Raw genomic sequence first — 13299 nt, 5'->3', positions numbered from 1 at the left:
TGTGCGATGCTGAAGTCCACTCCCTGGTTATATTTGTGCATAGACATGCACAGCTCACTACACACACTCATGCCACCATCTTGATTCAAACCAAAAATGTTTATTAAAAACTAAGAAAATCCCATAACTTTTCCAAAACTTTCTGATACACTTTATTTCCCAGAACTTCTAAACACCAGGGCCCGTATTCACAAAGCTTCTTGAGCTTAAAAGTTGCTCCTAGTTAGGAAATTCTAAGAAAATTCTTAGAATTATGACATTTGCTTAGAATTTCCCCTGAATTTAGGGCTAAATCTTCGTAAAGATAAAAATGATTCACGAAACATCTTAGCCCTATAAACAGCTCCTAAGGTAAAAATTGTTAAGAGTAGAGAGGAGGACTTTTAAGAGGCTTAAAAGTTTCTATAGCAGAGGACAAAATGGCAGAAAGAAGAAATATTCTCCAAACATAAAGATAAAAATAAACACTGCTCTTCTGTCCAATTTGATTTTCTTGTCCTTTTACTTCCTCACATATTTTTTTGATTGTTGGCTACAAACCATCCAATTTAGTTAAATATAGTATCTACTGTGTGAAAATTGGTTGCTTCAAAAGAAGACACATTTTTTATATCTAGCTGTTTAATTATCTTTAAGATATTTAGCCTATAACAGACACTTTGCATAAAGTAGCCTGTAGTCATGATTATACAGTTTCTTCATATACAAACTTTTAATTTCAAGTCATTTCAAGACCTTTGCAGAGGTCAGAGGTTATTTTTTATCAACCAATCACAGTCCTTGAATTGCTGCAACATCCCTAGTAACAGGGTCGACCACACGTCCTCACTAAGATAAAGGTTTTTGTACTTTCCTTACTCAGAGTTGCTCTGTGAAGTTTCCTAATTCACATTTAGTCTAGGACTGTCACGAGCCAGCATCCTCCTGCAAGCATCCCGCAATCCTAACTCCACCCCGGAGTTTTCAGCACGCCCCGCGTTCATCACGGCACACCTGGATCTGATTACAGATCACCCCTAGGCTTTAAAAGCAAGCTGAGCGCACCTGTTGGTGCCGCAGTGTCTCGCTCGTGTGCCTTACGTCTTTGTGTATATTATTGATTCCTTGGATTTTGTCTCGTTGCCGACCCAGCTCCCCTTCGGATTCCTCTTTCGTCTCGTCCCTTCTGCTTACCTTGCCTGATTCTCGGACTGATTCTCGTGTATGACCCTGCCTGTATTAGTATCCTGACTTCAGACTCGTCCTTTGGATTTGTTTGGTCACGCGGCTGGATCTTCTGGTTATCGACTCTTGCCTGGTTAAAGACGCCGATTGTGTTCTTCGATCCACGGCCAGTGACGCACCCCGCCGCGGCGCAAGGAGACTTCCGCCTCTTTGGAGGACCTCTCTCAATGCGCGCCGTGCTCATACTTCTCACGGACGTGAGTCGGAAATCCCTGCCCCTCTATCCTCAATCGCAAAGCGGACTCGCGTCAGGAATCCGCATAGCGCTTCGCCGCGCTCCACGCTACATTCGAGGATAATTTGTGCGCTCCCACTTCCGGGTTCACGGAGGATCCCCTGACGTCGTTGCCCGGACTCCCAGCTACGTCACAAGGTATTCCCCAAAGCACCCTGTGCATGCCTTGACTGACTCTCTCACACACACACACACTTCCCCTGTGGCTGTAATTTAACCCTTTAACCCCCTAATAAATTCCCTTGAGAGTATCTGTGTCTGCTATTGGGTCCTTTTCTCTCCTGCCTTTTTCCCCCTCCATGACAAGGACTCCCAGGCAGGACTTTTAAAGCTAAGATAGGAGCTCTCTAAGTGAATTCTAAGAAGTTTTGTGAATACGGGCCCAGATGTTATTTTTTATCAACCAATCATTGTCCTTGAATTGCTGTATCATCCCTAGCAACGGGGTCAACCATACCTCCTTACCAAGATAAAGGGTTTTGTACTTTTCTTAATCAGAGTTGCTCTAAGAAGTTTTCTAAATCACTTTTTGTTACGTGGTGCAGTATGGGGAGCCGCACCACGAGATGTTATAATGATTTTAAGAGCCCTGACGCAGGGCTTTAGAGGGGATCAAAATAGGAGGCTGTGAGAGTGCTTATGACAGGCACAGAAGCCCTTCCTGTTTGGAGATGGCGTGGGATTATTAATTAAGGGAACTTAAAATGAAACAATTAACACAAAATAAACAGAGCTCCGCCGTCTCTTCCTCTCTCTCTCTCTCGCCGGCGTCTTGAGCAGGCAGAGGCTGGGGCTTCGCCTCTGTCTTTTACTTTCAGCGCGCTTGTTTTTTCTTTTCTTTTCTTTTCTTTTCTGTGTCTTTGGCCCTGATACCTTACCGGTGCTACCTAATATTTGCACGAAGTGCGGCGGTATCAGGACTCTTATATAGACGTGCTGCCAGGTGCGGCTCGTTCAGGCTGATTGCCTGACGGCGGTGTTGTCTGGCAACTGTGTGTATAAATGGCTAAGCCTTTGCAGTTTAAGCGTGGCTCTGCCCATTGTGTCAGCCGCATCATTACACTTTTAGTCTAGAACTCCCAGTTAGGACTTTTTGGGCTGAGATAGGAGCTAGCTCTCTGAGAGAATTCTTAGAAGTGTTGTGTATACAGCCCTGATTTCTAATTTTCTCCAGGATTTTCATGACCATATAAACCCTGCCATTGACACATTATCTGTTTTTGAATCTGAAATGGGAGTTACGTTGTGTGTGCCAGAAATCTGTAACAATGCCAGAGAACCTAATTTTTTTTTAATGGTAATTGTAAAGTGTGTGTGTTTCTCTCACACACAGAAATCAGAGGACAAGACGCCACATCAGCACATTTACAGGAGCAGCTGTAATACAGGTGGAGTGTTTTACGTACAGATATAACGTATTAGTGTAAAAAGTCAAACAGTTTTCTGTAAAAGTACCAAATGATTGTATGTAAGTTGATAAAAGCATCTATTAACCCACAATAATCCACACAGTGCAGTTCAGTGTTACATTACAATAACAAATCATGCAGTAATACATTTATAATAAAATACTCACACAGCTTTTCTGGACGCTTTGACCACTGGCAGAAGATTCAGAAGACCTTCATCTGATGGGTAATATTTCCACAAATGAAACTCATCCAGCTCCTGATCTGAGGTCAGTAACACAAACACCAGAGCTGACCACTGAGCAGGGGAGAGTCTGACTCCACTGAGACGCCTGTAATCTCTTCTGTTCAGGTAACTTTGTACTTCCTGCACTAGAGACTGATCATTCAGTTCATTCAGACAGTGGAACAGATTGATGGATTTCTCTGGAGATGGATTCACTTTGATCTTCTCTTTGATGTACTCGACTATTTCCTGTTTGCTGTGAGAGCTGCTTCCTGTCTTTGGCATTAAGCCTCGTAAGAGAGTCTGATTGGACTCCAGTGAGAGACCCAGAAGGAAGCGGAGGAACAGGTCCAGGTGTCCATTCTCACTCTGTAAGGCCTTGTCCACTGCACTCCTGTGGAAATCAGACATGTTTGACTTGACGAAAAGATCAGACAGATCAGACGTTTGTTGTTCTGTAACATTTCTGCTGATGAAGGAGAGAAATGTGTATAAAGCAGCCAAAAACTCCTGAACACTCAAATGTACGAAGCTGAAGACCTTCCCGAGGTGAAGCCCAAACCCTTCTCTGAAGATCTGAGTACACACTCCTGAGTACACTGATACTTCTCTGACATCAATGCCACACTCCCTCAGGTCTTCCTCATAAAAGATCAGGTTTCTTTTCTCCAGCTGTTGGAAAGCCAGTTTTCCCAGTGCCATGATATTCGCTCTGGTCTGCTCAGGATCAGGGACACATTTCTGATGGTACTTTTGGTCCTTGTGTTTAATCTGAAAGATCAGGAAGTGTGTGAACATTTGAGTCAGAGTCTTGGGGGTCTCTTCACTCTCTGCTCCACCCAACATTCTCTCTAGAACAGTAGCTGAGATCCAGCAGAAGACTGGGATGTGGCACATGATATAGAGGCTTCTGGAAGATTTTATGTGTGAGGTGATTTTATTGGCCAGACTCTGATCACTGATCCTCTTCCTGAAGTACTCCTCTTTCTGAGGATCACTGAATCCTCGCACCTCTGTTACCTGGTCTACACACTCAGGAGGGATCTGATTAGCTGCTCCTGGTCGAGAGGTGATCCAGAGGACAGCAGAGGGAAGCAGGTTCCCCTTGATGAGGTTTGTCAGCAGCACATCCACTGAGGCTGACTCTGTCACATCACACACTCTCTCATTCTTCTGGAAATTTAAAGGAAGTCGACACTCATCCAGACCATCAAAAATGAACAGCACTTTGTAGGAGTCATAGTTTGTTAATTTTACTTCTCTCATTTCTGAGAAAAAGTGATAAAGAAGTTCCATTAGACTGAGATGTTTCTCCTTCATCAGATTCAGCTCTCTAAAGGGAAATGGAAACATGAAGGTGATGTCCTGATTTGCTTTTCCTTCAGACCAGTCCAGAATAAACTTCTGCACAGAGACTGTTTTTCCAATTCCAGCTACCCCTTTAGTCAGCACACTTCTGATGAACTTGTCTTTAAAGAGATCATTACATTTGATGGGCTTCTCCTGTGTTGCTGGTCTCCTGGACAGTGTCTCAATATGTCTCACCTCATGTTCATTACAGACGTCTCCACTCCAACCCTCTGTAATGTAGAGCTCTGTGTAGATCTCATTCAGAAGAGCTGAGCTTCCATGCTGGGAGATTCCTTCATTAATTCGTAGAAACTTCTCTATCAGGCTGGATTTGAGTTTTGGCTGAGACACAGAAACTGTAGACTCTAATAAACAAAATAATTAACATGTTATTGATAAACACTAAGCAAAATATAAAAATTTAGATTCATTTAGAAACTGCTGTCCTGAATGTTTAATTTGGAGGAAAAAACATACATTGTGGAAAATAAAGGACGGTACATAATTGATTTTAGAACACTAATACAGTTTATACTCATTCAATAAGAAATGTAAAAAGTGTTTGAATGTGTATGTTATAATTTAAACAAATGAACACAAAATTTAAAAAAAAGAAAAATAATTAATCGATGTTTTAATAGATTATTTTAAATGACAGAAAAAAATTATTTGCTGGATTTTTTATTGTTATAATGATGAAATAAAGTAGGAGAACGATGTGTCCATACCTGATGTTCTCGTCCTCCACAACACTTGTTAAGGACTGTTTAAATTCACATACAGAATGTAAATAAAGTTTGAAAGTTTGGGACAGTTACTACAAGACTACTACGAGGTCATATCATCTCTTTATATCTCCAGTGAAATAATAAATATTCTGTTGTCAGAATGTTAACACGACTTTTTGATTCTTGTTACTGAAACAGAAAGTTTTTTTACATTCTAAAAATTGTTAGGTTTACAATTTTTTTAATGTAAATGTACTTTATTAAGGTCTAATTATATGCAATGAGAAAAAATGAATAAAACCATCATGGCTTCTCTATAGTTAGAACATCCTGAGGCTCCTCATCCTCCACAACACTATTCTTACACAACACAACACTTAAGGCCAGGTGCGGTAATGAGAACATCTGTTTCAGAATGAGAATTTAAACATATTGTGTACTTTAAATATCTCTTATAAATTTAATATTAAAATGTAGCAACTGTTGATATTTTGTTTTATGATTTGTTTCACAAAAACGCTTTAGCGAAGGCCAGATGGACTAAGCAATTATACAGAAATCCAGAACTGCTGGAGGAGAACAGAAGGAAAAAAAATCAAAACACACCCTACAGTGTTAGATTCCTCATCTCTCTCCACCTGTCTCTACCTCCTGCATCCTCAACACTTGCATCACCCACCAGCTTCATGTCCTCATTTATTACAAATGGTATTCAACCAGAATAATGGTTTTGCTGCCACGGTGACGGCATTAGGGGCATGCGTTTGCTGGTTTTACTGCTAAGTGGTGCTCTAACGACAGACTATAAACTATGTTAATTCTCTCAAGAATTAATGAGTTGCAGCTCACGTGGTTAGAGATGCATTCTAGTAAAACATTGAATGAATTCATAATCACTACGTAAGTATTATTAAGTATTATTATATTATATTATATTAAGTATTAAGTATATATATAAGTATTATTATAATTAAATATTATATAATAATAATTATTATTATTATTATTATTATTATTATGCGAGATAATTAGCATTTTATCCGTGTGATGTCAATTCACTAGGTCACATTATTTGAATAAACCCAAACTGCATATGAAAGCAATCAGCAAATTATGGGTAGTGTATACCAGTGATTAAATATAAACAATACAATGCATGTACTGACATGTTTACAGCGTACAAGTGACTCTGCCGAGGTTCATCATTCTAAATATGTCCACGATAACAAGGGAAACACATCCTGATGGCTAGAGTTCGTCAGAGGATTAAAAAACGCTAACAATTTCCTTTTTGGCCTTTACTGCGTTCTGTAGAAGCTCCGCGCATATAGCCAGAAGTGGTCCGCGCATATAGCCAATTTATTATAGCCAAACAAAGCTACCTTCGGTATCATTTCGCGAACTGGCGCGTTCACGTTGTTGTCACGTTGGACGCTGTCGAATCAAAAGAATCTACGGTACTTTGATTGGATGTCGTGCCGAATGCGCGCATGCGCTCTGTCACACACACGCGCACAGACACATAAACAGAGATAGAGCGGTCCGTGTTAACATACTTTTTATCTTTGGGCTTTTTATGGGAAGTAGCAAGTCTTTACAAGTCAATAGGCGCAAGTCCGAAGGAAAGTCCGAGTTATTTATGTTAAATCCAAGTCGAGTTGCAAGTCTTTTTATATTTTGTCAAGTCGAGTCTAAAGTCATCAAATTCATGACTCGAGTCTGACTCGAGTCCAAGTCACATGACTCGAGTCCACACCTCTGCTCTGTAGGATACTTTGTTTAATATGTGGTTGTTTTTTATTACAGATAAAAGTAGAAGTCTGACTACTTAAGTTATTGAAAAAAGATTTGGTTAAAAAGATTGGAAGACACTGAAATAGGTACAGGAATTTTGGAAACAGGTTCATTTTAATTGTGTTTATTCTTCTGTGTTTATTTTGTTTTGGAAAGTAGAACCTGATAATTCGCCTTGTACAGATCTGCATGGTTGTGTGTTACTCAAACTCCTAGATATTTTTCTGGGACTAATCTTAAAGGGGGTTGAATCAGGAAACTGTGCTTTATTGTTTTTATTGTTTTTAATTGGCATCATTTCACTTTTTTGTAGATTAACCTTGTAGCCAGATATTTCACCAAAGTCTTTCAGTAAATCCACAAGTTTTGGTAGGCTACTGTATGGCGAGGATCGGACATGAAAAGCAGCATGTCGTCAGCATACAGGGAGACTTTGTGTTCCACCCCTCCACAAGAGATACCTTTAATATTGGCATTTTCCCTTAATGCGATAGCCAATGGTTCAATAGCCACAGCAAAGACAAGAGGTCACAAAGGGCACCCCTGTCTAGTACCACGCTGAAGCTCAAAGAAATGGGATAAGTTATTTGTCTGAACGGCAGCCAATGGGGATGAGTATAGCACTTTTATCCATGATATAAATTTAGGGCCGAAACCAAATTTACCAAGAGTGTAAAAAAGAAAATCCCAATTCACTCAATTAATTGCTTTTTCTGCGTCGAGGGAAATAATTGTTTCGAAAGTGTCAGATAGAGATGGGTTATAGATAACATTCAACAGGCGCCTAATATTAAAAAAAGAATATCTGTTTTTTATAAAGCTCGTTTGATCAGGTGAAATAACACAATGCATAACTTTCTCCAGACGGTTGGCCAAAACTTTTGCTAAGATTTTCGTATGTGTATTCAACAGTGAAATTGGACGATATGAACTACAGTCAGGAGGATTCTTTTCTTTCTTTAAAATTAAGGAGATAACTGCTTGCCGCATAGTTGGAGTTAATGAACCAGAAGGAAAGCTTTCTCGGAAAACTGACGCCAACAGAGGAGAGAGCTGATTGGAAAAGGCTTTAAAAAATTCTGCAGGATATCCGTCTGGTCCAGGTGATTTACCAGATTGCATACTTTTGATTGCTAGGGCTATATATGTATCAGATATAGACTCATCTAATTGTAATGCTGTACGGTATCTGCACTAATACCTAAATTTTGAAAAAAAAGCCTCTAATGTCGAGGTGTCAACAGCTGAAGGAGCAGTATATAGTGATTTATAATAGTGTAGGAAACAGCTATTGACTGTTTAATTATCAGTACACTTGATACCATGATTATTTTTAATTTGGGGTATAGCTTGTTTATCCGATCGGTGCCGCGACAGATTGGCTAACAGTCTACCCTTTTTTTTTCCCGTGCTCATAAAATGAGAAGCATGATTTTAAAAACAGATATTCTGCTTGTTTTTGTCGAAATTAAATTATATTCTGCTTGTAATAATAAGCGTTGTTTAAGTATGGTTGGTGTAGGTGACACTACATATTGAATTCGATTCCTTTATCTTGTCTGCTAATTTTGTAAATTGTTCCCTGGTCTCCTTATTTTATTTTGCACAAAACGAAATAATCTGCCCCCTTAAATATGCCTTTAAGGATTCTCAAACTGTGGAAAAGATCATACCTGGAGTTTGATTGACATTTAAAAAAAAACTCTATCTCTGGACTCATAAAGCGCACAAACCTCTCATCTGACAGAAGTGAGCAGTTAAATCTCCAAGGACGATAGTTAGGCCCTGCACTGGGGATATGGATTAACAGCGTCAGTGGAGAGTGGTCTGATATCACTATGGCTTTATAATCCGAATCTGTTACAAGAGGCAGAAGCCTTTTATCTACAAGAAAATAATCTATGTGTGAAATAGTATAATGTACTGGAGAATAAAATGAGTATTTTCTTGTAGTAGGATTTCGGAAATACCAAACATCTGCCAATCCATAAGCCTCCAGGAAACTTTGTATCACTTTTGCTAATTTGGATTTGGGCGTTTTTTTTAGGGGAACTGCGATTTAACACAATGGAAAGAACGCAATTTATATCACCTTTTATGATAAGGTGGTGGGTTGTCATATTTGGGATCCGAGACAGAAAGTTAGCAAAAAAAACCGTCATCATCCCAATTGGGTGCATACACATTGGGTAGAATAAGTGGGAACCCGTATACTTGCCCAACAATAATATAGCGGCCAGCAGTATCTGCATTTACAGTAGTTGCTACAAATGGTAAGTTTTCATTAATCAGAATATCAGCAGTTAATAGCTTAGTAGCAGTAAAAAGTTAATAGCAATAGTGAAGTTCCAAATTTACAAAAAAATAGAAAAAGCCAGGAAAAAAAAGAAAAAAAGAGAAAAAAGAGAGAGGGAAAGAGATTTAAAAAAAGTCCTTCTGTCTGGCCTAAACCCTAACCCAACCCTAACCATTAAAACCAGGTGATTAACCCAACCCACACCAACAAATCCACACACTGTGCTTATCTGGATCCTACTGAGCCAAAATCAGGCTTTCACTGAACCATCTTTTATATATATATATATATATATATATATATATATATATATATATATATATATATATATACACTCAACAAAAATATAAACGCAACACCTTTGTTTGTGCTCCAATTTTTCATGAGATGGACTTAAAGATCTAAAATTCATTCCAGATACACAATATTACCATTTCTTTCAAACATTATTCACAAATCAGTCTAAATGTGTGATTGTGAGCACTTCTGCTTTGCTAAGATAATCCATCCCACCTCACAGGTGTGCCACATCAAGATGCTGATCTGACATCATGAGTAGTGCACAGGTGTACCTTATACTGCCCACAATAAAAGGCCACCCTGGAATGTGCAGTTTTTTGCTTTATTGGGGGTCTGGGGACTCAGAACCGGTCAGTATCTGGTGTGACCACCATTTGCCTCATGCAGTGCAACAGATCTTCTTCGCATAGAGTTTATTAGATTGTCAATTGTGGCCTGTGGAATGTTGGTCCACTCCTTTTCAATGGCTGTGCGAAGTTGTTGGATATTAGTGGGAACTGGTACACGCTGTTGTATACGCCGGTCAAGCACATACCAAACGTGCTCAACGGGTGACATGTCCGGTGAGTATGCTGGCCATGCAAGAACTGGGACATTTTCAGCTTCCAAGAACTGTGTACAGATCCTTGCAACATGGGGCCGTGCATTATCTTGCTGAAACATGAGGTGAAGTTCATGGATCTATGGCACAACAATGGGCCTCAGGATCTCATATATGCACGGTATCTCTGTGCATTCAAAATGCCATCAATAAAATGTACCTGTGTTCTTCGTCCATAACAGATGCCTGCCCATGCCATAACCCCACCACCACCATGTGCCACTCGAACAACAACATTGACATCAGCAAAGCGCTCACCCACACGACGCCACACACGCTGTCTGCCATCTGCCCTGAACAATGTAAACCGAGATTCATCTGTAAAGAGAACACCTCTCCAACGTGCCAAACGCCATCGAATGTGAGCATTTGCCCACTCAAGTCTGTTACGAGCTGGAGTCAGGTCAAGACCCCGATGAGGACGACGAGCATGCAGATGAGCTTCCCTAAGACAGTTTCTGACAGTTTGTGCAGAAATTGTATGGTTATGCAAACCAATTGTTTCAGCAGCTGTCTGAGTGACTGGTCTCAGACAATCTTGGAGGTGAACCTGCTGGATGTGGAGGTCCTGGGCTGGTGTGGTTACACGTGGTCTGCGGTTGTGAGGCCGGTTGGATGTACTGCCATATTCTCTGAAACGCCTTTGGAGACGGCTTATGGTGGAGAAATAAACATTCAATGCACGAGCAACAGATCTGGTTGACATTGTCAGGATGAACTAACCTAGGCGACCAGATAACTTAGCTTTAGCGATTAGCCCAATGTAGCGTGGATGGTGAACCCAAACGCGGAAGAAAGCGAGTAGGTAGGATAACCACGCGTTTTAGTCTAAGGACTCTCACAAAAGGGGAGCAAGGGAAAAACACAAGCGAAAAACAGACATTCCTGCTGTCAGCATGCCAATTGCACGCTCCCTCAATGCTTGTGGCATCTGTGGCATTTTGCTGTGAGACAAAACTGCACATTCCAGGCCTTTTATTGTGGGCAGTATAAGGTACACCTGTGCGCTACTCATGATGTCAGATCAGCATCTTGATGTGGCACACCTGTGAGGTGGGATGGATTATCTCAGCAAAGCAGAAGTGCTCACTATCTGTTAGGTTTTAAATAAATGATGAAGTGTGTCCGAGCTAAGTTTTAAGCTAAGAGAAGAAGAGTTTTAGCTTGTTGTGTCCGCCGCACCTTGATACACTTACCGGTCCGGGCCCGATCGACCGGGAGAGACAAACACACACATACACACACACGCAGGCATGACGTCTGAAGATCTCTGTTTATTTTCAGCAAAGAGAGCACATTTAAACCGTGCTAGGTCCCGAACATCAAAAGAACCAGTCATTAACATGTCAGTCATAGAGGGACCCGGAGACAGGTGAGAGGAGATGCATTTGCATTCTCCTGATTAAACAAAAGGATTCTAGCACACAGGAGCCATTTGGATGTATCCTTGTCTGGATACAGGATATAGAAGGTGTTACCACAGAAGGCATGAGAAAGCACAGTTGGGGGTCTGATCTCAGAGCACAGGAATCTTCTTATTAGATTACATTGTCTTACTACATTATAAAACCTTACAGTGCCCCCTTAAATTCTAACAGAATTTACTACAGTTTATGGCATAGAAGAGATTTACAAAATCAAATTATAAAAATTTAACTAATCAAAACCCTGTGCCTGTGTAAAAATGAGAAGATATGCCCCCTTTTGTGGTGTCTTCATGACGCCTGTGGTTCTATTAAGCTACAGGAACTGATAATGAACTTCCTCTCTGTGAGTGTAATATTTACCTCTAGAGACAGTGGCCTGAACTTCAAACCTCCGTTTAAGAATTCAGCAGGCCATCTCCAGCCCTTCTGGTCTTTTATCAATAGACTCCATTCAAAACCAGTTCCCCAGACCATGAAGCCAAACATCTCTCTCCACAATTGACTAGGAGAGAGTAAAAGACTTCAAGTCTGACTAATCTACCTGTACATCAGATATAACATGTGAAGGTGCCAATCATAACTTCATACATCAGATATAACATGTCAAGGTGTCAATCATAACTTCATACAGTCTATAATGTTTGTACAATTCTGCCATGTGTGTTTTCAGACTAATACAGTAGTGATCACTATACAGTATGTGTATGGGTTAAGGTGAGGAAAAATCAGTGTCCAAAACATCCAAGTCATCTTTCAAGCTGATCTCTTTTTCGACCCAGATACTTTACGTATAGTAGAGAGTCAGTTGGAGCCCAGAAGAGAGGTTACTAGCACTTCATTATGGGCCCGTGCCTTCAAGCCTTCACTACAGAAGACACGTATCAGCATATGAATAAGTAAAATCTCAGATTACATTTACATTTGGGCATTTGGCAGACGCTCTTATCCAGAGCGACTTACTTTTTTTTTTTTTTTTACTAATTACATCTGAGCAGTTGAGCGTTAAGGGCCTTGCTCAAGGGCCCAACAGTGGCAACTTGGTGGTTGTGGGGCTTGAACCTGGGATCTTCCGAACCGTAGTCCAATGCCTTAACCACTGAACTACCCCTGGCCCGATTAGATTAGAGTTACATATGGATGATTTAGCGATATCTTTGATGAATTGTGTCAGAATTCCTCCTTGTCTGAAGTTGCTATGAGAAAGCCTTTGGTTAGATAAAACAACATTCATAAATTTCATTGGACACAGTAAAGTCAACCATCAGCTGATCCAATGGAATTTCTGTATCTAAAATAAAACAGAAGGTTGTTTAATGGCATCACACATTGTCACAATTTGTTATGCGGCCTGATTTCTTCCAGTGTACTTTTGTTCTGTTGAGGAAATTAGGATTAAATTTTGCTGCTGCTGTTTTTCTGTAAAAGCAATATAGTTATGGGTAACAGTCATGAGTACAGTCATATACAACATGAAAGACATGAATCTTTGTCACATACAATCTGTCCTAATGTTTGTCATGTTAGGTGTGTTAGTTTGAATATTAGTTGAAGTCAGTCAGTCAGTTCTTTGTCTGTGTCAGGAGTGCACATCGCTCGGTCACGAGCTCCCAAGCCGAGGCTTGTGCTGAATTTGGAGCAACGGAGCTCAACGCTGCATAATTTGGTTTTCAACTTGTGCCAATAGTTGGTTATTTCTCAATCATGAATTA

General features: G+C 40.3%; 1 protein-coding gene across 1 annotated transcript in view; it reads right to left on the bottom strand.

Annotated features, from left to right (window-relative positions):
- The window catches only part of LOC128530464 (NLR family CARD domain-containing protein 3-like), a 44207-nt gene that overhangs the window by 19005 nt on the left and 11903 nt on the right, over window positions 1-13299 (bottom strand). Inside the window, exon 4 of the mRNA XM_053504428.1 lies at window positions 3036-4809. Coding sequence (XP_053360403.1) covers window positions 3036-4809 — 1774 coding nt within the window. The remainder of the gene's footprint in view (window positions 1-3035; window positions 4810-13299) is intronic.

This window comes from Clarias gariepinus, chromosome 9 (assembly GCF_024256425.1).
Source record: "Clarias gariepinus isolate MV-2021 ecotype Netherlands chromosome 9, CGAR_prim_01v2, whole genome shotgun sequence".
In the NCBI taxonomy this organism is placed as follows: Eukaryota; Metazoa; Chordata; class Actinopteri; order Siluriformes; family Clariidae; genus Clarias; species Clarias gariepinus.
The sequence above is the reverse complement of the archived record's forward strand: the minus strand, read 5'-3'. Positions and strand labels throughout refer to the sequence as shown.